The 25,074-nt window shown below is 42.8% G+C and overlaps 4 protein-coding genes across 5 annotated transcripts; 1 reads left to right on the top strand and 3 right to left on the bottom strand.

Annotated features, from left to right (window-relative positions):
* Positions 1-85: 85 nt before the first annotated feature.
* zgc:92594 (uncharacterized protein LOC436996 homolog) lies at positions 86-7,909 on the bottom strand (the record flags this gene model as incomplete). Its single annotated transcript, XM_044022298.1, has 8 exons — positions 7,540-7,909; positions 3,828-4,603; positions 2,906-3,014; positions 1,542-1,637; positions 1,085-1,318; positions 828-850; positions 426-574; positions 86-336 (listed from the first exon to the last, which is right to left on the bottom strand). Coding segments are annotated over exons 2-8 (1,476 nt in total), but the record flags the coding sequence as incomplete, so codon positions are not given.
* Positions 7,910-8,490: 581 nt separating this feature from the next.
* Positions 8,491-10,996, bottom strand: sb:cb1081 (sterile alpha motif domain-containing protein 9-like). The gene has a single exon (XM_044021951.1). It carries the CDS (start codon positions 10,933-10,935, stop codon positions 8,821-8,823), a length of 2,115 nt encoding a protein of 704 aa, XP_043877886.1. The 5' UTR covers positions 10,936-10,996; the 3' UTR covers positions 8,491-8,820.
* A 2,944-nt stretch (positions 10,997-13,940) lies between these two features.
* Positions 13,941-21,169, top strand: fam234a (family with sequence similarity 234 member A). Its single transcript, XM_044021952.1, has 12 exons — positions 13,941-14,111; positions 15,247-15,526; positions 15,679-15,789; positions 16,732-16,914; positions 17,049-17,173; positions 17,275-17,407; positions 17,713-17,845; positions 17,952-18,095; positions 18,521-18,602; positions 18,687-18,839; positions 18,925-19,027; positions 19,720-21,169. The coding sequence occupies exons 2-12, from the start codon at positions 15,271-15,273 to the stop codon at positions 19,929-19,931; spliced, it is 1,635 nt and encodes a 544-aa protein (XP_043877887.1). The 5' UTR covers positions 13,941-14,111; positions 15,247-15,270; the 3' UTR covers positions 19,932-21,169.
* Positions 21,170-21,322: 153 nt separating this feature from the next.
* Positions 21,323-24,490, bottom strand: LOC122766789 (macrophage mannose receptor 1-like). 2 transcript variants are annotated; one of them, XM_044021954.1, is made up of 11 exons: positions 24,296-24,490; positions 23,771-24,148; positions 23,446-23,617; positions 23,048-23,217; positions 22,923-22,967; positions 22,563-22,622; positions 22,362-22,484; positions 22,024-22,080; positions 21,854-21,934; positions 21,671-21,768; positions 21,323-21,535 (listed from the first exon to the last, which is right to left on the bottom strand). In XM_044021954.1, exons 1-11 carry the CDS (start codon positions 24,411-24,413, stop codon positions 21,464-21,466), a joined length of 1,374 nt encoding a protein of 457 aa, XP_043877889.1. In that variant the 5' UTR covers positions 24,414-24,490; the 3' UTR covers positions 21,323-21,463. The 2 variants fall into 2 exon arrangements, with proteins under 2 accessions (XP_043877889.1, XP_043877888.1); XM_044021953.1 differs by having other exon boundaries at positions 21,467-21,768.
* Between the last annotated feature and the right edge of the window lie 584 nt (positions 24,491-25,074).

Raw genomic sequence — 25,074 nt, 5'->3', positions numbered from 1 at the left:
CTGCAAAAGGTGTAAAAAATATATATATATAAACAATCCGTTAAACTCCTCTTCCTCCCTCCTCCTCCTCCTCCTCCTCCTCGTCCTCCTCTCTGTCCTCGTCTTCTTCGTCCTCACTCTCCACCTCCTCCTCTGGACTGTACAGGTCGTCCGCCCCATCGCTCTGGTCGTGTCCTTCCTCCTCCTCGTCCTCCTCCTCCTCCTCTTCCTCACCCTCGCTCCTCATCTCGTCCTCGCTGCTGTCGCTGAGGTCGTCTTCGTCCTCATCCTCGTCCTCCTCCCCGGCGTCTTCTTCGTTGTCCTCCTGCTCCTCTTCCTCATGATCCGTCAGATCGCCTGACGTGTACACAGGGAAGAAAAAAAAGATGTTTTAGAAACATTTAGAAAGAAAACTATTGATTATTGATTATGATATCGATACTTACACATGTCCTTTAAGGCAGCGACAATGTGGCGATGAAGATCCTCGTTGAGGAATTTCGTAATTTCGTCATCCATCATTGCGCCGAGAACCTCCGTCTCCATGTCCACGTATTCTGGGTAGAACATATTTTTCCGTAACTGCCTGCGGCACCTGGAAAAAAAACAAACAAAGAAAAATAAACATGTAAAAACACGGATGCATCATTTTCTGTGCAAATAAACACAGAAATCTATCGTTTCTGAGTCTTTTTCAAGCAAAAATGTCACAACAAACACCGCTCGCAGCTTAAAATGTTGATAAAATACGACAAGCTTTTGGAAATAAATCATCTATGGGGGAAAATTGACAACACACTATTTTCTCATCATTGAGTGCTGAAAGTAAATATAAAAGCAGAACTTACTGTTTTCCCGTCGTCTTGTAAGCCTGAAATAAGGACAAATATGAGATGTTTGGACACATTTTGTGCAAAATATGAATTAAAAACAAAAACTACACTAATAGTTTACTTTATTTAATAGTGAATAGTTTTGGTTTTTTTAACCAACTTACAAGAACATCATCTCATGCCCATCCTAAAGCAGGGCCATGTATATCTCACACTAGGGTTGCTCAAAGTAGGGCTCGCCAACCAGACTTCTATTTGAAGAATAACCTCACCTGGATGAAGCGGAAAGGGTCGCTCTCCTGCATGAGGCTCTCGATGCCACAGCGGGCCTCCTGGAGGCGAGCCTGGTCCTGGCAGATCCTGAAGATGTTCTTCTGGATGGCCAGGCCGTTGGTGTCGCCGTGGGTGCGCGTGCAATCTCGCAACCTGGTGACGAAGCCGAGCACTTTGGCCTCCATCTCGTCACCCAGGTTGTTCAAGCACTGCTCCGAGTCGTCCAAGAACTTCTGGACGTGGAAAGTGACGTAGAGGAAACAGAGGAAGAGGAAACAGTCAACTCGTGCAATATCCTTCTCAAACTAAGAACAAAGAAATCATTCAAACCGATTCCGTTTTTGTGTTGTGGACAAAACAAGACATTTGAAAACCTCATCATTTCCAGGTTTGATTGATCAACATTTTTCAACATTTTCTGACGGAAACAAAAACATAATGAATAACCGTGTCTACCTTGTTCTGTCTCTCCTTCTGCCTCTGCTCCTGGAGTTTTTTCTCTGCCAGACTGAACTTCCTCTCAACTCTGTACAGCTGTTTGTCCAGAATTCCCTGGTGAACATGACGGGGAAACACATTTTAAAGAGCAGAATCCACTGTGATTCATGACAACTGTACCTATAGCAGATAACTGCAATCACGCCACTTGGAATGGCTCGGAAAAGGTCACTTTTTATATATATATTTTATGGATCCTTTTTTTTTTTTTTTGCCTTAATATGCCATTATATCGCATTTTTAAATATAATGTAATACACAATATTCACAGGAAAATGACCGTGATGCTGGTATGGATTGGAAAATCCTTAATACCCTTGAAGTATTTCTTTAAAACAGAAATTCGCCAATAAAATGGGCACCATCAAACATAATAGTGTCTATTTAGGAAAATTATTGAAATTAATCCCCTTATTATTATTAATCCCCCTAGGGAAAGTATTCCTCTGCATTTGACCCATCCTAGAATTAGGAGCAGTGGGCTGCCACACTGAGTAGCGCCCAGGGAGCATTGGGGGTTGGGTACCTTGCTCAGGGGTACCCCAGCCCTTTTTGGCCAGGAGGGGATTTGAACCGGCGACCCTCCAATCACAAACCAAGTTCCCTTTCCACTTGGCCAGTTAACATATTAACATATTTCAATAGTTTGATCAACATTGTATATCCATTTTCTCTACAAAGTACCAAATGTATGGTTCTGGCTTGAAGGTTTTCTTGAAATTATAAGGAAATTTGATGTAAAATACATGAAAAACTGAATTATTGAGAGCACAAATGTCAGCGGTCAAGCACCAAGGACATTCAAGGTCAATATTGATTATACGTGGAAGCACCCAACTGCAACTGAAACTGAAATATCTCATACAATATTGTTATTTTCTGCATTAATAAAAAAGAAAAAAAAAAAAGAAAAAAAATAACAGTATCTCATGGATAGCAAGACTGAGAGAGAAACCTGTGCACAATAAATATATTAAATAAACATGAGTATAAAGGATATAAAAAGATATGTCCCCAGTAACCAGCTTAAATCCTCTCAGAGGAAGTCTACTGTGGAAGTCATGTGACTCATCCATTCACTCTCTCTCTCTCTCTCTCTCTCTCTCTCTCTCACACACACACAACGAAACTGCAGTCATTCATTAGGATTCCAGATGCATCGCAGGATTTTGTGTGAGCAAAAAATAAAACAATGAGTTCATTTGAGAGCACGACCACCTCAAACATTGCACGTTTTTGTTTCGGTTCAAAACCTCAAAATATTTAAACCACAGACTCCGTCGCAGTTTCTTCCTCTATATTCCACAGAGTAGTAAAAGTACCTTGAGATCTTTCATCGTGTTCTTCAGTGTCTTCATCGTGTGTCCCGAGTGGTCTCCTTCTATGGTGCAGGCGTTGCACACGCACACCTTGCAGTCCATGCAGTAGTATCTGGGTGTGAATTTGAAAAAAAAAACAAAGCTTGAAACTGCCGTTACACACCTCAGACGGAAATGACTCTTTCCGTCTTTAAAAACATACAAAAAACAGAACAAGCATTTACACATCCACACAGTTTTTACAATCCTGCTTCCAAGTGTGTTTATTTTTTTAATTTAACCTTTATCTACACAGGTCATTTTATTCAGACAAGGCGTCTTCTCTAGAAAAACCTGTTCTTGGACCTAAAATGCAACAACTAGTTACAAACAGGCCAAATTAAACAGCCAACTAAAAGTGCCAACAATAATAATAATAATAATAATAATAATAATAATAATAACAGCGGATTCAAATACTACAAACAGACAACAAACATAAACCGAAAAACAAACAATTATTCAGGACATCATCATCTATGAATTAAATTTGTGTTTTGTGGTATGGCCAATATAAAAGGTAAATTCAAGTAAGTTTGGTAAGGTTTTGAGTTTCCTCAACACTCAAATATGCCATTCATTTTCCTTCAAAAGAGGAAAAAGAATAATTGAAGCCGTAATACGCACGGAAGAGGCCTTAACACTAGAGGGTGCTAGAAAATGGCTAACAGCTAGCAGGAAAGTGGTTGGCCTATGCAGTTGACAAATCTGTGCAAAAGTCGATTTCTCATCTTAAATTGAGAAAGAAAGTGTGAAAAAATTATGAATATTTAGGGAGGAGGAGGAAAGGCAAAGGGAAAACAACAGGAGCTTGGGCACCGTACAGCGGTTCCGTTCCGAATAAAATGGAAGAACAGAGTTGTTCACGAATGCTGATGCACCCTACCTGTATATTTCATCATGCGCCAGGCACTTCCTCTTCCAGAAGTCGTCTATGGGGTCCATTAGCGGATGCTCACAGAACGCCGGGAGCTCCAGGTGCGGCTTCACGTGCTCCTGGCACATGGACACCTCGCATTTCAGGCATGTCTTGACCGCAAATTGCGACACGGCGGCGGCAGCAGCAGTAGCAGCAGTTTCGTCCCCTCCACTGTGAGAAGCAGAAGAGGATGACGGTGCCTCAGCAGTCACTGAGGGGCAGTAGTCACACGGAACAGAAAAGACACTCCCCGATTTCTGCGCCGCCACAAAAGACAACGGCGATTCCCTGGACTTCAAACGTGTCGCGGCAGCAGTGGTTGCTCTACGCCTCTGGCGGTAGTCGTCAGCGATATTGGCTAGTTTGAAATTCTTCTGAAAGCTGGTGCTGCACCGGTGGCTGTCGCGGCACTCTGGGCAGCGCAGGCGACCCCGCTCCGCTTGCCGCTTGAGGTGATTGAGGCAGGTTTTGCAGAAGTTGTGGCCGCAGGGAAGCAAGTGGGGGTCACGGAAGAGGTCCAGACACACGGGGCAGGTGAGCTCCTCCTGCAGGACGCTGGACTCAGAGTTGGCCGAGGCCATGTCAGCAGCGTTTCTCGAGGGTGGGAGACGAGACGGAAGAGCAGGGACAGCAAACAGAGAGAGTGAAATGAGGAATTACAAAAGAGTGAACAATAGAATAGAGGAAAACGAAGGTGGAGAAGTAAAAGAGGCTGTAGGTTTCCTCCTGCAGATGTCAGCTTTCTGGAAGAAAATAAAAAAAAAATACATGCAAAGGTTGCTTTAAAACAGGTTTGTTAGGTTTTGAAGATAAACACATTTGGAAAGGGGGTCTCGAATATTGCTCGAAATGATGTTGCGATCATCAAGGTGGAATTGAGGATTTAACCACGACCCCAATGTGACGTCCTGCAGGCCTGCCAAAGAGGTAAAAACCGAGCTAGCCCAAAGCTGCTGCCGACTAATCCAGTAACCGTGGCAACTACGGATTTGGGCAACACATCGCAGGAACTCAAACCCCGGTGTGGAAATATTTTGCGTTGCCCGTGAGGCCTGTCGACAACAGGAAAACCACGGTGTGTAAGTTATGTTAAGTTATGTAGGAGTGGAGTGGCTCAGTGGTTCATCATGGTCGCAAGTTCGATTCCACCCCTGGCTAATTGTACTCAATTCCATTGTAAGTCGCATGTAGCAAAGCACAGGATCTCTGCATTCATCACAAGGACGTAGACATACCCATGAAAACAACTCCGTCAACGCCGCAGCATATTGCTTGATGGTTCGTTTTCAGGTGAAGGTGGCTCCGTTTTTTTGGCGTGCAACACTTTGGCAATCACAGGCAAGAATTCTTTGATGACTTTGAACAAAAGAAAAAAGGAAGACACCGGTGTCTGGAACAGAGTAAAACGTATACGTCCCAACCGCTTTCTTCAAGGAACAGATGTCCGTCTGTCCGTCTGTCAATTCAAACTTGGCAGGTACACTAGCCTATCAAAGGCAAGAGTCCTTTAAAGATTAGGGTGCATAAAAATCGCCAAAATGGATGCCAAAATTAAAAATGGCCAACTTCCTGTTGAGTTGAGGCCATGGTTACTGTCAACTTTTTTGTTTGTCTTGGTCTATAACATCTTCCCACCAAGTTTCGGGAAATTCGGTGGAACTAAATTTTGCCTCTGTTTTCACGTTAGGGGGCGCAAATGAGCCCTTGAGCAATGCATGGTCCGGGAACTATGCCAATATTGCATTTTCGCCACACCTGACCTCCATGCAAAGTTTCAAGCGTTTTTATGCATGTTCACCCACTCAAAAATAACCGCAAAGCCATCGATATAATAATAATCTGAAGGATAACAATAGGTTCCTCGCACAAATTCAATCCGTGCCAGGACCATTTCGGCCCCTGCCATTCGTGGCTCGGACCCTAATTACAGAAACAAGGATCCTGGCACGACCCACTACCAAGTTTGGCCCTAAAAGGAAACATTTGGGCATCACTGCTGACTGTTTTCTAAGCCACAAGTTTATTGCAATGTTTATAAAATTGGTTGGCAGAGATATGTAGTGGACGTGTTTTGTGCTTAATGTAACAAAAAAACGTTGACATCCATTGATGTCACCTTTTATTCGGCTGAGCTTGCTTACATTATTACCATAACTATTGTTATTGCATTATTATTCAGAGCTGATTTGTCCATTACCTTATTTGTCAACATTGCTTGAACTTGCAAAGTGAGCTGCGCCTTATTTAACCCTTTTTCTAAAGGAAATGAGCAACACTTGATTTATTTCAGTTATGTTGTCAGCACATGTTTTACTGGTTCCTCTATCCATTTCAGACTGTTATCACTCCGTTGTTCCAGTAAATCAGTCACGAAGGGAAGAAATGAAAGTAAAAACGACCTTAAGTTTCAGAGTCAAGTCATTTTGTTGAAAACCGCCTTTGACCTCCATGTCACCTGCTCTGTGTTGTGTACGTGACATAGTTCATCCCCCGTGGGTGGTTCCCAGTATTTATACACAACAAAGGCATGTGACGCTTCTCTGAGAACAATTACACCAACTCATAAAAGTAATTAAACACAATATTCTATAATAGCTGCACTCGGCTGATGAAGCAAATACTAACCATAGAAACACACTGTTTAAGGAAGAGTTATTTAAAGTGTGGTTAACGTATTGGCCCATTATCAACCACACAAAATGTTCACTGTTTTATCTCGCTATTAAACAGTCTTTTTCAATGGGAAACGATTTTAACACGCAGGGGCTCAGGAGTTGCTGGTCACATGCTGCCTCGTTCTGCCAAGTTTCAATGTTTTCGTTAAATCCAAATCCAAACCTTTCTAGCACTGAAGTCACAATAGAACCATTTGAACTTACTGATGGAGGCCGAGGCGGATCAACAACTCCTGTGTTACATGATGAAAAATGTCTGATTTTGCTTATGGATTGTGATGCAGTTTACAAACATTTTGAAAATTTTGAACGTTTTGATCGTGATTCAGTTCGCGATCACCAGCTTTTGGCAGTGCTGTCACTAAATACACCAGACTCCTCTGTTAAATATTGAGATTTTAGAAATGCCCTTGCTAAATGTTGGAGATTAATGCACGTTTATAGGATTTTTAGGTCTTTTTAATTGATCTACAGTTCGGCATAGTTCGATTTGATTCTTGGGTCAGGCGTCGCGCTCCTGTCTCTTCCAGTGACAACACTCTCTGACCAATCAATCTGTTGACGTCACATTTTAGTGTTGGCTCAGCTCGCTTGGAACCTTGCCAGAGCAGGTACCAAAATAAGCCCTACTATCCCTAATGGAAAAGCAAAAAAAAAATAAAAATGAATCAAGTCAAACTGAGTCATGCTAGAACTGTATAGTGGAAAAGCGCCATTAGTGACAAATACACATGGTAAAATGCAATGTGACTTATTACCTTGAATATAAGACATTAGCCTCATCGTTTGTGAATATTTCCCGCAGAAATCATCCCTGTTATGTCTTTAAAACGGGCAAAAAGCTGTGTTAATTTCTGCCCCTGTTAGCAGCCATTTTGTCACTGAGGGCGAGCGTCCAGGTCCAACGCTGGTTCTCGGTAACGGCCGCGCGCTCGGCGTGTGCCAATGCCTCATACAATCAGACCACAACAACAACAAAAATATATATATGTAACGGCTCTTACCTTGATAGTATGCGTGTATAAAATGCCTTTGTACCAAGATGAAACTCTTGTTTCCAGGTGTAAAACTCCTAATCCGGACAAGAAGGCGAGGCTTAAACGTCTCAAATCTGAACTCCGCGGATGGTGCACCTGTCAGTCTGCGGTTAGCCGGGGTTAGCTCCGCTAGCTCTTACACCCAAAAACAGTTCCGGATCCTTCAGGAGTCCCGGGACAGACGTTTCACTGTGCGGACACTTCGATTCTCATCTGGCGTTTTCGACATTCACCGGAGAACAACGCGTCGACATCTCCCTCGAACACAGCGCTCTGTCTCGGTGTTGTTAGCTGAAGCTGGTAGGTGGATGCGGGGAAAATGCTCCCTTCACGGAACCTCGGAAATCCTCCCGTTCCACTGCATTCACCGTTAGAATGTAGTTTTGTCTTTGCCCTTTAATTCACCTGTTTTTTTTAATTGACAGCGCAGAGCGACAAGCAGTTTCAGTGCTGGCGTTTTAAATATGAATAAAATAATAGTTGTTATACATACAAACATGCGTTTTGTTTGTAGAAGAAATTTATTTTGGATCTTAATCTGTGTCATGGCACATATCATTTGTATTCCACTTTGTATGTACTCTTTTATTTTAATTATTTTATATTTATTATTTATATATTTAAACTATTATGCTTTACACATTTTATCTTATTATTTGTATTTTTCAGTAATGACCTAACAGAAACTTAACACAAATTAGTCCTCATTGTCATTACCATACTTGATATCTTGAATTTCTAATGCCCATTTTAGCATGCATTCCCATTCCTAATTTGAAGAGAAGAATAAAAACTTCTAAGATCTCATTTTTTTAACAGGACACAAAGACAGAATAAACCAATATACCTCTTGCCTTGATATATTTGTAAATAAAAGCAAACAAATTCCATATCATCATCAGAACTTGACATAGACGATTTTATTCTCCATGTTAATTGTACTTTATTGAAGCAAATGTCACTCCAAGCATTACATCAAAAGTATGACATGGTTAATATTTTAAACGCAAAGCTACTTGGTTTAGATAATGATAATACACTTTATTTATGCAGCACTTTTCTTAATGATGGTACAAAATGCTTAACAGTTAAAAGACATTGTCAATCATGATAAGTATACCCATTCACCTCAAAAAATAATAATAATTGACAAATTACAACATTGTCAATGTTTAAATTAGCTACAGGTAGCAATGGTGGTGATTTTTGCCATTTTGGTTTAAAACAGAGCAACTGTAGGCTGGCGTGTCATGGGACAACTAGTGCTTCCGATCCCGCTTTGAAGACGACAAGACCCTGAATGTTGAAGCCAAGATAGTAACTCATGACTGAAGCATCTGGTCCAACATTGTTTAACATTGCCTTTATTCTCTGTCCTCCAACACAAACAAGCACTGGTTCTTCTTTCAGCCGTGGCCCAATGAGGGGGTGATAGGGTTCTACCCTGATGGGGAGAAGGATATCTCGGATTTTTGGGAGAAGCCAAACTTCACCATTGATCCACATGTCATTAATCATTATTGTTTTCTCAAGTTTTATGTTACCTTGCGCACCAACAAGCTCAGCATCCACATTTTCTTCCACAATTGCATCCAGTGTTGATTTGTGAATCCATTTGCACAGTCCAGTGCCTTTTCCCAGAAAAAACAGAGGCAAAAGGTAACGGCCTCGGAGGTACTTGGCATATCCGGCTCTCTCAAACGCCGTCTCCATGAAAGTAACATACTGTTGGAGGTTGGAATCAAGGAGGTTGAGGTCAGGAGGCAGTTGTTCAGGCTCTGTGTTTGCTGCTGGTTCCTCATTTATTTCAGTATCCTCCCAGGTTGTATCTTCTGAATTGTCATCATCTGTGTCCAGTTGTCCAACTTCTTCATCATCCTTGCTTTGCACCACAGGAGGCTGTTCCTCCGGCCAAAACAGCAGCAGAACCAGAAGGTAAAACTCAGGACTTCTACGCTGCAATTCTGCACTCAAGAATCTCTGGATTATGGCTTGGAGTTCTCTCACCGGTGTGAGCTGAGGAGAATCAGGCATCCTGTTGCTCAAGATGATGTTGGAGAGGATGTACCTCTCTGCGACTCTGATGTCGTTAACATTTTCCTCATATGAGGCTTTAAGAGCACCTTGGATCTCTTCTAACTCAAACACGGTTTTTGTATCTTCCTGAAACCCAGCACGTTTTCCCCTTGATGTGAAAAGGCCATGGTTTAAACAGTCGAGAAGGCCTGAGAAGCTGGTGGATTCAGCTGCTGTTTCTGTTGTGAAGTATTTATAACAACGAGAGACATCTTTCCAGAAGTAAGATGGCTCTAAAGTTTTCATGTCAGGCTTGGAGTAAGTTAAATACCAGCTAAAGAATTTAAATATGTCTTCCACTTTCCTGTTCCTTTTTGTATTTTGGATTAAATGCTCACGTTGTTGTGTGTTACATTTTTCATAGGCTATCTTTGCTACTTGAATGAACCCAAAGAGGCCTCTATTGTTGAATGAATTGGAAGTGTTTACGGTACCTTCTCCAACCATCTCTGGGCCCGCTTCATTCTCAGCTTTCCTCTCCACATCTTCAAAAGCCGCAAAGGCCCTGTCTGCAGTGTTTACAATGGAAGTCTTCATCAAACGATTTTTGTGAATCTGCCCGAGAGTGTCAGCCATGTAAGAGCTACCTGGAGCTCTTTCAATTGCTTTATTTGCCCACTGTTCAGCTCTTCTGTAGTCAGACGGTTTTCTTGCAATGTAATTGAGGCGGGCAACAGCTTGGGGGAAAATGGGGTTAAGGTGAAATTTGTTTGATGCAGTCATCAAGACTGACAGAGCAGGATAAAAACCTTCACGTTTAAGTATATCTTCAATCATTCTTGAAAACTTGTCCTGACGAATAGCTCCCATTTCTCTTTTTGTCAGCAAATCTTTGATGAACGGGATGATATATGGTTGGACCTCATCTCCACAAAGTTTGACCATCAGTTCCTCCACTTTATCACTCATTGAAATATTAAAACTGCAGAGAACCTCAACAGCAGCCTGTGCAAACATTTGGTGAATGAAACTAATGTGTCCAGGGCTTGGATTAGATGTGTTGATGAGGATGGTAAAAGGCTTCATTCTTTCTTCAAATGGGGGCCCTCCATGGATGGGATCAGGTGGTCCAAGGATCTGCTGACAGTCAGGCAGCAGGAGGTAGGACTCAGGAACATAAGCATTCAACAGGGCCAACATACAGAAGAGTTGAGTGTTGGTGGACGTCGGGTTTTGTTGCACATATGGTGAAATGGTGTCGTGTAGGTGCAAAATACATTCCTCTATAGTCATCTCCTCACTATCCAAGGATTCATCTGTGCCAGTGTCTGATGTGTTTTCAGCCATGGTTTCGAAACCTGTGTTTTATTTCCTGAGAAGAACTTTGCTCCAATGTTGGTTGGTTATCGGGCAAAGATGAATGAAGATCTTGGGTTTTGCTTCAAACCCTTATTCCAGCAGTGTCCTTTTACCTGAAGTTTGAAAACACACATTTATAAATATTATTATTGTATCATTAATGGGTAGCAGTTTTTGCCTTTGCAAAGGCTCAGTCAGTTACTCTGGTCCAGTGTTGTATCACTCAAAAGGTTAACTGTCTCAGTCTTTAGCCCTATTTGGACGGGATTCGTTTTACATGGGGACGTGAAGGTAAAGTATTATTACCAGATATTCTCAGTGATTTTAGTCCAGTCCGAATGTGCCATGTCAGTAACTATTACCGAACGTTGTCATTAAAGATTCCGCAGTTTTTACCTGTGGTAAAAAGGTCCGGAACAATTTCCCCAGGTAATACCAATCCTGTGAGAATAAACCAGCAAATATTCCGTCATCTCCTGTTTGCAAGTAGTTTTCCGCAGATTTTCAAGCGTGGATCAATGCGCTATATTGATGAGTGTCTTCACTTGTAGTGTCAAGAAGCAGTGTAGTACACACATGGTGACAAGAGGTGTAGCGGTGCATAAATCACTATCCCGGGGTTGCTGGGTAGGGTGACAGAACATGTGCCTTGTAGCAGCAGCTCCGTGACTGACTATCCCATGCGAATTGGCCATTAATACTACAGATGGCCTGTGGTAAAATAACATTTCCCCATTTCCCCTCATTTCCCCATTGCCATTGCGCCTATTAAAGCATTATGATTTGTAATGCAAGAGGCTTGACTAGTTATTACCATTATTATGATCCTATTTGAACAATGCTAACATGCTGAATTAAAACAATGAACATGTTAAACACTATAGCCCTTAGCATGTTATGATCTGAGCATAAATGATCTTTGAAGACTTATTCAATATTTAATGGACATTATTCAAATTGTCAGTTGTAAATTTGCTATTTGTATTTGATTTATTTAAAACAATGGACCCATGATAGTCCTTCATTTCCACTGATGATGTTTTCTCACTAACCTGTGCTACAAAAATGATGTGGCCCAGTTTCGGTGCAAAATATTTGGCTGTTGTTGTTTTTAATTTGCAAATTCCTGTTGAAAAAAACACACAAGAGGAAAGCTATAGAAAATGAAATTGACTTAAACTTAAATATGACATTCCGAGGCAGATACATTCACCATTTCACCCCTTTTCAATTTGACAGATTTTTTTAGACAAAAAAATACACATTAGCGTTGTGTTAAAGAGTAATGTTGAGTTTGTGAATGGTGTAAATTCTTATAATATCAAATTTTAAATCAAGCTCAGATTCAGAATCTGAAAAGAACAAAGTAGGGAAACAGTATTAATGATATAAATAGTGTTACCTGCATGAGTTCCAACAGCTTTGTGGACAAATAAAGACACAGAGCGGGATACTTATGAACATTAAGGAGCCACACCTTCTGCATATTGTACATAGTTGTGTATTGTGTTGAGTTTCATTCCTTCTTGGTGATTAGGCCTTTTTAATGACATCAAACTGCCTGAAATGACACCACCTCACCTACATGGAGCATTTACTCAAAAATGAAAGTAGGTTTAACGCTTTCTTATAAACAGTTACTTGCATTTACTGTTAAGTGATTTAAATTTCTCTTTTGCAAGAATGACATAGAAACCGTGTATTTTCTTTTAAAATTTGCTTATAATCCTCATAAATCTATTATTCATACCAACGTGATTATACATAAACAATTAATTCACTTCATGTAGTAGTTCATTTATTTGCTAAAAGAGGATGTAAGGGCCAATAAGTTAATGGTTTAATGGTAATATTGTTGTTTAAAATCGGAGAAAAGTTGTCGTGTCACGTCGCTCACAAAATGGCAAAATGGTGTTGGTGGATCGTCTTCAAAAAGTGGTACAACAAAGAGAATTCAGGACCGAGTGCCGCTACAGAGGGTACATTCAATACACACCAGAAAAAGGAAAGTAAAATTCAACTCCATCAGTTGTACTGTATGGGGGAAATTATTGAATCACTATCTTAAATGTTGTCTGCCTTAATTAACAGGGTATTATTTATAATTTACCTTACAATAAACAATTGTTTTCAAATGTAGTTATATTTTAACACTCAATTGGTTTCGGGGCTGGACTGGAAAATCAAATATTAACACTAATAATAATAATAATTGTTGTAATTTATTTATATGTTGTCGTTTTTGTGTTTTTTTCTATTTATTGCCTTTACAATCTCCATGCACAACTCTGACGATGTTTTACCTCTATCTTCCACTAGATGGAGGACTTATCCGATAGATTTGGTTTTGTTTTCTTCCTTCTTTTAGTAAAGTTTTTGTCTATAAAACAACACACACACACACACAAAAGGGCCGGCTCAGTTTCACGTCGGCCAATCGCAGCTTCTGAGAACCAGCGTGTGAACCAATCACAGCGTGTCGAAGCAACTGCCGGAAGTAGTCCTGGGTCGTTTTATTTCCCCCTGAGTTTCGCCTGTCAAGACGTTCTCCGTCGAATTGTAGCCTTCAGATTAGTAATTTTCTTTTGCTGTATTTTTAAAGTTAGATTACGATTAATATAGTTCTGGGGTTAGAATAACTCAAATTTATTAATTTAATTAATTAATTTGGCAGCTCCTTCAGCGGCAGGCTCCGGCACCCACAGTGTAGGACGGAGCGCTACCGGAAGTCCTTCATCCCCACTGCTGTTAGGATATTTAACTCCTCTTAAATGTCCATTCACTGCTGTACTTAACCCGGATAACTACTCTATATTAGAGTGTAATTCCTTATCTAGTAACTTTTTATTTTTCTCACTATTGCACTGTATTTCTCTTTTTTAATCTTATTGTATTATATATTTTTTATTTCTTTTTTATTCTTATTCTTATTTTTTTCTATTCACTTTGTTTTTTTTCACAACTGAGCTGTGGTGAATGTGTGTTTCCCCCCTGGGGGAGGAATAAAGTCAATTCAATTCAATTAATGTTACGGGATTTTGCTGCCTAACAGACAAATTGCAGGGATTAGAAAAACCCAGGCTCGTGTTTGTTTACGCAGTTGACAGGCCTAATGCTAGCTGAGTTAGCACCACTGACCGAAGGAGGAGACCGTGGGCTATAAAGTAAGTAAAGACGTGTCTCATTAAGCCCAGTTATGTTCTTCTTTTTTTAACTTAAAAGGGCGGACTTCCGTAAATAAATAAACAAAACAAACTAACATAACTAACCGGCTTAGTTTCGATCAACAAGTTTGTTCCAAGTAACCAGGAGTTAATGCATGAACATAGGTGACCCGACTAAGGAGGGTGTTCTTCCTGGTAACCGATCAAATATCACGTATCTTTTTGCTAATTTATCTCGAGTAAATAAAATAAGCCAGTGTTGTGGTTTTTAACCAGCAGTACAAACAAACTGCACTTACTGTAGTATGCAAATCACTGTTTGTATTTGTACTGCTGTATTTTTCCTTCAAAAACAACATAGTGTACTCAACAGAGGTTGAGTACACTAAAAAAACATGGATCTTTTTTCTTTGTAGGCAAAAAAAAAGGTTTATTGTGCGTTTTAAAACCACAATTAACTGATTTTCACACACAAGCATAGATAACAGATAATAAGGGTGTGTTGGCACAGCCAGGGTGGCGATTGTCATGGGGTTTGTTGTTGTTGTTTTTGTGTTGCGAAACCTCTGGATTCTGTGCTGCTGGCACCTTTTGAATTGCCTCACAGTGACAAAGCAGAAAGAGCTGGACCTGACAGACACTGCTGTTTCCTGTAGTTTTTTCCTTTTCATGTACTCGGTAGTATATAACTGCTAAACCACACGTTCTTGAGTAAAAGTACTTCACCGGAAATCAACTCCAGTAGAAGTTTAAAGTGACCTTTAAAGTGACCTTTTAGAACACTAGATGAGAACTGTACGACGTACTGACACATAATTAGTGCAGGGATATGAGGGAAAACCTATTTTAGCCACTCATTAACTCAGACTTTAATGACACATTCACCTGCACCAAATCCCATAGAGAAAGTCTGTGTTTTAAGCTCATGGAGACACAGGAAATGCTGGGCCACAGTTTGTGATACACGTGTCAACATATTTATTAAATATTTAAGAGTGATGTTGGTTTTATCAGACGAGCCCTTTGAGTGGCTTAAATCTGTCTTTCCACGATGTTTTCAGTGAAGATGAGCGGTCCGTGTCTCATTAAATCAGAATTACTTTTATAATAACTTTTTTTTTCCTTCATGTTGTAGGGTCAGTAATGCGTTGAAGCGACGATGGACACCACGGACCACGTCACCGAGGGCGACCCTCTGAAGACGGGAGAGGAAGGAGCCGAGTCGGGGACAGAGCTGAAGAAGACGAATTGGAAGGAAAAGTTGGGTGTGACCAAACTGACCCACTGGCGAACCGGGATCTTCTTCTTCTCCCTGTTCCTCTGCCTCACCATCGTGTTTGCCTTCTCCTTCGTCCTCCCCTGTCCTGTGCGACCGCAGTATCTCATCTCATGGAACAGGTCTTTCCCTGACGCAGGTTTGTGCGTTTTTAACTGTTACTTTAAATGTGCGACTATCTTTCACTTCCCCCATATTTTTGGACCTGTTAATAATGTTGTGTCGTATTAGTCTGACATATGTCATCTGTTTTTGTTCAAATAAACTCCCTCTTTCTCTTTTTGACCACAGCGACCTACGACTTCTTAGCCATTGAAGATACGAGCGCCGACAAGGTCCTGGACGTCGTGTTTGCCCTCAAAACCACGGAAGCAACCGTGAACAACACGTGTGATAAAGCGGGTATGAAGCATTTTTAATTTACTGGAAAAGAAACTTCAGGTTTCTACAGCACCCCGACTCCATTTTCTTCTTTTTAATTTGATGTACCGTATTTTCCGCACTATAAGGCGCACCGGATTATAAGGCGCACCGGATTATAAGGCGCACCTTCAATGAATGGCCTATTTTAAAACTTTGTCCATATATAAGGCGCACTGCATTATAAGGCGCATAGAATAGACGCTACAGTAGAGGCTGGGGTTACGTTATGCATTCATTAGATGGAGCTGCGCTAAAGGGAATGTCAACAAAACAGTCAGATAGGTCAGTCAAACTTTATTTATAGATTACAAACCAGCGTTCTGACAACTCCGTTTACTCCCAACATGAATAAACAGCTGTTTTATGTGATGTGGTATTTCGTTTATCTTTTAACAACAGCAGGGTATAACATGTAGTGCAACATTTATATCACATAGTGGAGGGGAACTTTTCCTGGATTCAATAAACACGTAAAAAACAGTCTGATACTGTTACGGTAAATCAAACGTTAGTGCTATCACAATATAGTAACACTCGAAATAGTGCAAAGCAATAACAATATATAACTCAACGTTGCTCAAACGTTAATGTCACACAACACAACACACAAAATAAACATGTAAAGCTCACTTTATCAAGTTATTCCTCATCCGCGAATCCCTCGAATTCTTCTTCTTCAGTGTCCGAATTAAACAGTTGGGCGAATACGGGATCCAACATGCCCGGCTCCGTCTCGTCCGGATTATACGGCGCACTGTCGGCTTTTGAGAAAATTTGAGGTTTTTAGGTGCGCCTTAGTGCGGAAAATACGGTACTTGTGGTTTCATGGGTGTTTCTGTGTGAAAACGGTCAAAGGAAGTGGTATCGGTTGCTCTGAGGGCAGTTTTGTGCTCTTTCACTCACTCTGGCTGCGTTTTCCAGGTCTGCCTTCGCCGTGTGTGTTTGTGATGGCGGTGGACGGGACGGACGGAAAGACGCTGTGGGAGCGCGGACTGCATCCCGAGTTCCACTGGGCCCAGTGTGGTCTGCAGGGAGACACGGGCAGAAGCTGGGACTGTCTGCTGTCCCACTCTGACACGATCACGGCCGTGTTGAAACACAACGGTTTGTCACTCTTTAATCGCGTCTCACTCACGGATCACTCCAATTTTAAAACATTTATTTGATTCCAAAAGTGTAAAAATATTGTGGATCAGTAACGAGGGTTTGTTGTTTTGGTGTGGTGTGTTTGTGTACAGGTGACATTAAGTGGCAGCAGCCTCAGCCTGCTGGTCTGCACACCACCGTGCCCGTGCTCAGTGTCCCAGACCTGGATGGAGACAAGGTCGGTGATGTGGCTCTGGTGGCGTCTGATAAGACACAGGTAAGTGTTCCAAGCTACATTTATTTTTCCTCTTTTTTCTTTTTTTACAGTCGGGTGTTTTGATTCTGTGTCGGTGATCGTTTCCCCCGTCGTATCTGCAGACTAAGCTGGCGTTCCTCTCGGGGGAGACGGGAGTCCAGATCGGCTCCACAGTGACACTGGACTCCACAGAGACGCAGAAACATCTTCTCCATCGCACCGCACAGGGTTCATACTACGTGCTGCTCCAACAAGGTAAGTGTCGGCAAGTAAGATTCGGTAATCCCAGCAGATTACTTCTTATCTGCCCTCAGGAAATGTGCAGCACTGTATCAACAGGGTTAATCCCGAATGTCAGTTGAGGTGCTTTTAAGATAAAAACCCAAACATTTTTTTCCCCTCGACGCCCGCCATTGGCCGGTGCGCTTTGTCCGACAGAAAACATCGGTAGCTCGGGGAACAATCTTGTCCGTCGCGCTCTCAGCGCTCCCGTTGTTTTGTACATAAACAGAAGATATTACGATGACGTTTACTCGCGATGTGACTCTGTGTTGATTCAGACTCCGGCTTGTACGGACTGGCTCTGTGGAGGATCGCCGCCCAGGCTCAAGCAGGGATGGAGCGCAACCTCAAGACGGACAAAGACTGGGAGAAGAGCGCCAGCGCGGTCTCCGGCCTCGTACCCATCTACACGTGAGAGCGCCTCTCAGTGACACTCGGAACGACCTCACACACACACACACACACACACACACACACGACAGAAGCGCCTGCTGATGTTTATCTCCCCCCGTTGTAGGTCAGACCCGGTGAGACAAGTGTTGAGGACACAAGAGACAAGCGATCGGTCCAACCTGCTGCTTGTGACAGCGAACGTGGTGACACTGATCGACGGGAAAACTCTGCAGCAACTGTGGAGATTCAATACCAGCTCAGTCCTCAGGTAGCACTCATGGATAAGTGTCTTAATCTCAGTGTTTATCTGTTGTAGCTACGCATGGACCGCGGAGGATGTGCAGAAACTGCGTGCAGTTTAGTTTAGAAGGTCGCAGCGGCTATCGCGCTGAAATGGTGACCCTAAGGTTTCTGAAAGTGTCGGCGACAAAGGGACAAGGATTGCTCGGCATAACCAAAGAAATTGGGAAGAGAACCTATTCTGAATGGAAACTGACGTTAACATCACTCAGTAAATGTCCCACTCTCCCACACCGAAGTCCATAGAGTAAACCAGCGATTTTACATCACAGAAAACAGGAGGTGTTGATCCACTGCTGCCCCCATTGTTAGATTCAAATGTCTTATTTTGGGCCTTTTGTTGTTTGAAATCAAAAAAAACAAACAAAAAAATCTATGTTCTCATTCATGCAGTGAGCCTTCCTTTGGTCACTTCAACAAAGACGGTGTACTTGACGTCATGGTGGAGGAGGATGTCGGCAACCACACGAAGAAGGTAGGACGGGTTTTGAACGTTCCTACATGTAGTTTGAAGCTCCTCCCCCTATCAGACGTTAACCGTACCATTGTCTGTGTGTAGATCGTTATCCTCGATGGAACGTCTGGTGCCGCGCTGTGGGAACTCCATCTCCTGGCCGCTCCGAACTCCCCGAGACCCGCCTCCATCCACACCACCAACTTCGTCTCCATCTTTGTTTTTTTCGGCGTCGTGCTCTCGGAGACAAACTCCACCGTGAGTTCACCGCCGCTTATGTCGGAAGACGGCAAAAGGAAAATTCGCGTAAAATGTTGAGCCGACTCAAACGTTTGCTTTCCAGGTCCCCCTCATCGGTGACAGACGCTCTTACATGCTGCACCCGCTCTACTCCCAAGTGCTTCTGGAGTCCGCCAACGTCGTGGACCACGTCGTGGCATATAAAGGTGCTCCTCAATCTCCTTTGATCTCAAATGGATTATTATTTAAAAGGTCCGACTGACGAGTTTGCGCTAGTAAATTATCGTAACTTTTCTTGCCGCTCACTTTCGTTACTTTCGAGTCCAGGAGGAGAAGGGCTAGCTCTTTTCGGAAATAACACCAGAAGTAAAAGCCAGAGAAACACTTTCCCGTTCAATATAAGCCCCGCCCTCTCCCAGAGTTGATTGTCTATCGTGACATCGCCTCATGTCAGTGTTTTTACCCCATTTAGAAAAAAGTTTCAATACAAACTGACAAGAATATCGAGACTTGAGGGGATTTTGATCGCAGCTTTGACAGGATTCGCGACATGTGGCGTCATTGTCGCAGAATTGGGGTCTTGGATCAATTGGGGGGGGGGCGGGGTTGCAATATTCAGCCGGTCCGAGTTTGCGTTCACACTTTCACACTTTGGTGAAATGAGCCCCTCTTCGTCTGGACGAGGACGAAAACTTCTGTTTCCGCCACTACGCATACATTTCTCCCGGCTATCATTCTTCACGGGCGTGTGTTTTGGTTGTGTTTACCCACAATGCCCTGCGTTGTAGTCCGCTTCACGTGAACCAAAGTGGTGGACCAGAGTTCGGTTGCACCCATAATATCCGACTCTGTACTGTACTCATTAAAAACGTTTTTTCTTTTTTTTTTTAAATCGCAGCGACATTGTTGGAGCGCGGCCGCCACGCCGCCTACTTCTCACTGACGGGCCCGGCGGCGGAGGGCGACGGCGACACCGTGGTCCTCAGCAAGCGGAAGCTGAAGCAGGACGTCCCCGACAGCAGAGTGGTGCCCGTCGTCAGCGGAGGAAGCTCCGAGGCGGACGACGTCATCAAAGAGGCCTTTAACCGCCTCCGCTTCAGCGACGAGTGAGAGGGACCAGTGACGCCGCTTCGGCGCTGCTGACCGTTGGGTGGCTGAACCCTCAAATCCATCAACCAAAAGTGCGTACACTAGCTAAGACTTTACTGCTGAAAAAAACAAATTATTCCTCTTTTTTTGTGTGTGTTTCTTCGCTGAACAAACGGGGGCAGTATCTGCCTTCAGACTTCAGTGTCCAAGGAGCCACTTGTTCTGCGACAGTTGCTGATGATGATGATGATGATGATGATAATGTTCTCCTCCTGCTGACGAATCGAAGAAGAACCCGTGTTTTTGAAATCTTTCAATCGCACGCATGCACCGAAGCGCCGCTCTACTGTCACTTACCACTGCGGAGGTTGTTTTTCGGGTCTGTTGCAGCCGTACGTCGCGCGACACGTCAGCACAGGCGCTAGCTGCTGTGTGCTTACAGAACTGTGAGCGAAACACCATCGACCTTAAAGTTACAGGCACCAGTACGGACCAGGAACTGACACATGGGTCACTTTATGGCAATTGAATCTATCTTTTAGAATGTGTTTGCCTCTTCATCTCACTCACAAACAGGAAATGGAAACTCCAGTTTGCCTCATCCTAAACGGCTCACTCGCTCCCGCACCAAAGTCCATAGAGAAAATTGGTGATTTTACATCACAACACACTGGAGTTGTTGCTCCACCGTCGCCTCCACTAGTCCGTTCAAATCGGTCATTTTGTAACTCGAGCGTTTGAAATCCCCCGTTCAGGTTTACGTCAGCGACACACACTGGCCACACGGGGCAGCAGCGGGGCAGCAGCTCCTGTGTCCCTGCGAGCTAAAAACGATGATTTTCTCTATGGAGTTTGGCACTGGAAAGTGCGTCGTTTACAAACAATAGTCACTGAGGACAAAAAAAACAACATTTTTAAGATATCGTGCACTTAAGACTGTACCTCATACAAATACACTTCAAAAAAACAGATCTATCCCTTTAAGTACACACGAGGAATGTTATATTTTGTATTATCTACTTTATTTGCTGTAGTGTTTGGAGACCGATACTGTCGACAATAACTGTTACTTAATCCAAGATGCTGTAACACTGAGTACAATGAATGCTGAGTCACCTTATCATACCGAGTCATTGCTGTGGGTTTACATCAGTGACAGTTCATTGCTGTACATTAATGTATTGAATTCTATTTTTGTTTCCTTCCTGACTTGATTTGCTTGACTCTTAAGAAACAATAAACGGTCATTTTAAAAGAAATGAAGAAGACTTTGTCCAATCTGTTGGAACAAACAAACCCAACGCGCAAAAAGTATGTGGGATACAATGTGAAATGGTCGTTTTAATGATTTCTTAAAGAATCCAGAGAATATTCACATTTCAGAAGCTGAAAAATCAGAGAATTGCCCATAGTTGTTTATAAGTGTTTTCAATTTTATTCTTTTGTTACATGATTCATTGAAGGATTGAAGCAGTAGAAGTCTGTTAACCTTCCTGATTTCCTCACTGGTCCTTCCTCTAAACACACGTGTGTAATCCTACGTTCAGTCCTCTTTATTTCCGTGGTTTCTTCAGACTCACTTTGAGGCTCGAGGGGAGACCCATCTCTACCAGACGTTTGCGAAACTGACACACAAGGCACGAAGTGTCAACTAGGTGGTATTTGCTTCACTGATGTGACACTAAAAGTATTCGAGTCGAGGTGAAGGTCATACGTTTATGTTGTTTTAAATCAAAATATACAGTGTTTTTGTGTCTCACCTCAACAACCACCAGCTCTTCGATGTCTTCTTCGCTCAGTTGCACCTTTGACGTTAATTTCAGTCCCAAGTGAATCACATGTTCTCCTGAGGAAAATCCTGCCAAAAACAGACGCGCGTTGGTCGACAACGAACTGGAGCCACAAATGAGCAACAACGTGGCATGAGAAGGCGAGTTTCTCACCGGGAACAGGTGCAGTTTGACCGAGTTCTGCTCGCGTTACCGTGGCAGCGCTGGACAAATGTGTCTCCGTTGCAGGTTCATCTGCAAGACGGAGACACGATATTGACAGGGACGTTGTATTATGACCAACGAAAAGAAGAAGAATTGTGAAAATGAATACATTTACCCACCAGTAGTGGCTGTAGTTTGGTCCTTCTGTGTAGTTAAAGGCGACTCCAACGGCCTGCCTGTTATTGAACAACATCTTTTTCACGTCTTTTTGAACGCGGATGATTCACAACTTCATAATTTAACAAAATATAGAAAGATTGACCAATAATAGATCCCGACTTAGGGCAATGAAGGATATTTTATGTGGTGTTCCCCAGGGGTCAATACTCGGACCTCCTTCATTTTAATTCTTCTGACATATTACAATAAAAACTACATGTAAAAATGTATAAATGTACCCATCAGTGATGACTGTAGTTAGCAAATCTTTACGCAGATAATCTACATCTATTCTCACCAGGAATAGACGTAGTTTCAAACTGCACAGATGACGTAAACACTGGTGTGGTCGAGTGTCTTTCCGTCGTTGTGGTTGATTTCTCTTGAGTTGCAGTGGCGCTGCCGGACAAAGTCGTCTCATCTGTAAAGTGGAGAGTCAATTTATTTTCCCCCACCAAAAAATGACAACACAATGGAAAGAAATGCAAAATCAACTCACCAGTAAAGGTGAGAGTCGGCTTCATGTGTGTGGTTGAAGGCAGCTCAGATGACGTTCTCTCTGTAACAAGACAAAAGCCAGTGATTGAGGTTGTGCTGTTAAGGTGTCTGGTTTGAAGTTACATACATTTTACAAAAGCGTTCATTTCTTACGCACATATTGTTCAAAGAGAATTAATTTTCACCACTTTATATATGTGGCGTTCCCCAGGGGTCAATACTGGGGCCACTTTTATTCAGATTTTTCAAATAAGCGTCCTTTGAGACACATTTAAATTACATTTCTAATACATCTCTGTTAATGAAATGTTTTAAAATTGTCTTACATGGGGTAACATTGGGTGAATATAAATGTACGCACCAGTCAGAGGAGGAGTAGTTGAAGGCTTCTCAGTTGTGGTCACACCTGTAATCAGAAAACAACCAGTGATTTAGTTTAAGTCTCGCATTTGGGTGAATGGACTAATGTGATTTGTCCAAACTCACGTTCTCCGTAGCAGACGAAGGCGAGACTCCTGCCGCACTCTTCGTCTGACCAACGGCCTGCATTACCCAGATGAGCCGCAACACAGCTCTGCTTCCCTCTGGCATTATCGGGCTGTCCACTGGTCCAGTACCGGAAGGAGGATTCACTTCCATCTGACCAGTCCCGAGTCCTGCACGAAGATTATCCTTAGTGCCTTTTTTTCCACCGCACGAACTTTTCTCATTTTGAAAAACCGTGGCGCGTTTCCTGGAAATTACCCGGGAAAGAACTTTCCCTTGACCCCAAACATTCCTCGGAATAGTCCAAAAAGCAAATATTACCACAAGAAAGGACGGAAACGGCAACAGAACATCATCACTCTTATCTAAAGAGTGACACAAAACACTTTTCCTCAGACCTGTGCAGGCCAATCCAGGCGCCCCTGGACGACTGACGTCGCATTTGCGTGTTCTCGTCCCGGTTTCTGACACTGGCCAGGTCGGTGTAGCGCCTCCTGCAGTGCCGCTGAGCGTCAGACCAGCTCAACTCCTGCGCAACAAAAACGAAACGCTTGCTGAAACTGGCTGTACCTGCGAGGAAGAGAGAAAGAAATCATCTTAGACTTTCACAAGCTAAAAAATGTGTATGGGGGCCCAAAGAAATTCTCCCACGACCCATTTGAGGGTCCCGACCCACTCTTTGGGTATCCCCAATCTACACTGTGAATCTATTCAAACAGAAACCATCGTAGCAGAAGAAGGGGTTCCTCAGGACACAGCTCGAGTCTTCCCACACGCCTCCGATTATCGTCCTCACACACATCTGGTCCCCGAAGAAGTTGTCCGGTTGACCGACGTCCCAGTTCCTGAAGCTCGCCGCGGCGCCTGGAAGCGACCACCTCCAGTTTGTGAGGTTGTCGTGCAGCCCGATCCAAGCCTTCCCCGTAAATCCACCGCTGGACTGCTGGGCCGCGTTGACCAGCAGGTTCATGCTCTCCGCGTCCAAGACGGTGGCCAAGTCGGTGAACGTGGCCCTGCAGTAGTTCTGGGCCTTCGACCACGGAAGAGCTGTGTCGATGAAGTGGTACTGAAGAGGACGACAGGGACGGAGACAGCAAAGCCCTGTGGACGGACGACATCTACCAGTCACTGCGAGTCACAGGGTATAAGATGCCAATCATATCGTGACACAACGATTCTGTGATCGTCGAAATATTACCGGACAATCGTACAGCGACACATCACGATACCTGTCTCACTGTCTTTTACCTGTAAAGAACAGGAAGAAAGACGGTTTCCCCCTCATGTCGGAAACCAGTTTCCTTCTTTTCTTCTGCAGCGTGTAGAAGTCTGAAAGGGAAAAAGGAAAGAAACACTTTAGCAACATTAGCGACACAGAAGCCTCAGGCAGCGGTCGAATGTGGAATTAACAACAATTATGAAGCTTTAAACGGCTGCTTCACATTTTTGACTCACCTTGTTTTCCCTCTTTTACTCCACATACACACACACACCTTTATTTGACAGATATTATATTATATATATTATCTGTGAGAGCAAAACATCTCACACAAACATTAATCAAGCAACTTAAACATTTATACATAAGAGTAGATCATATATTTAGTTTCTTTCACTGCCAATAAAAAAAATCTACCTTAAAAACTAAATTTAATTCAACTTCTTCTGTTGTTAGCCAAGTGGTTTAATCGTTTAAAAATAATGCATGAAATTTGGAAAATGAAAGCAACACGTCATGAGACGAGGGTCACTCACCTGCCGCTGCTTCACTGTCCGGAGAAACCTGTGGTTTAAAAGCAAACACACACGACACGAGGTGAAGGAAATCTCACCGGACGAGTTCTCATCTCATCTCATCAGAACATGTTTTTTTTTTTGTTGCAGAGTAAATAAAAAGCCTCAGGGGTCAAAGGTTACATCACACACACGCTTAAAAACAATCCTTAAATTGAAAATTTTTGTTGAAATTTTGTCTCAGATGAGAATATTTTACGTCTTTGCGCTTGACTTACAATAAGCGCAGCTTT

This window comes from Solea senegalensis, linkage group LG3, assembly GCF_019176455.1.
Source record: "Solea senegalensis isolate Sse05_10M linkage group LG3, IFAPA_SoseM_1, whole genome shotgun sequence".
Taxonomy (NCBI): Eukaryota; Metazoa; Chordata; class Actinopteri; order Pleuronectiformes; family Soleidae; genus Solea; species Solea senegalensis.
Note: the sequence above shows the minus strand (reverse complement) of the source record. Positions and strands in the feature narration are given on the sequence as shown.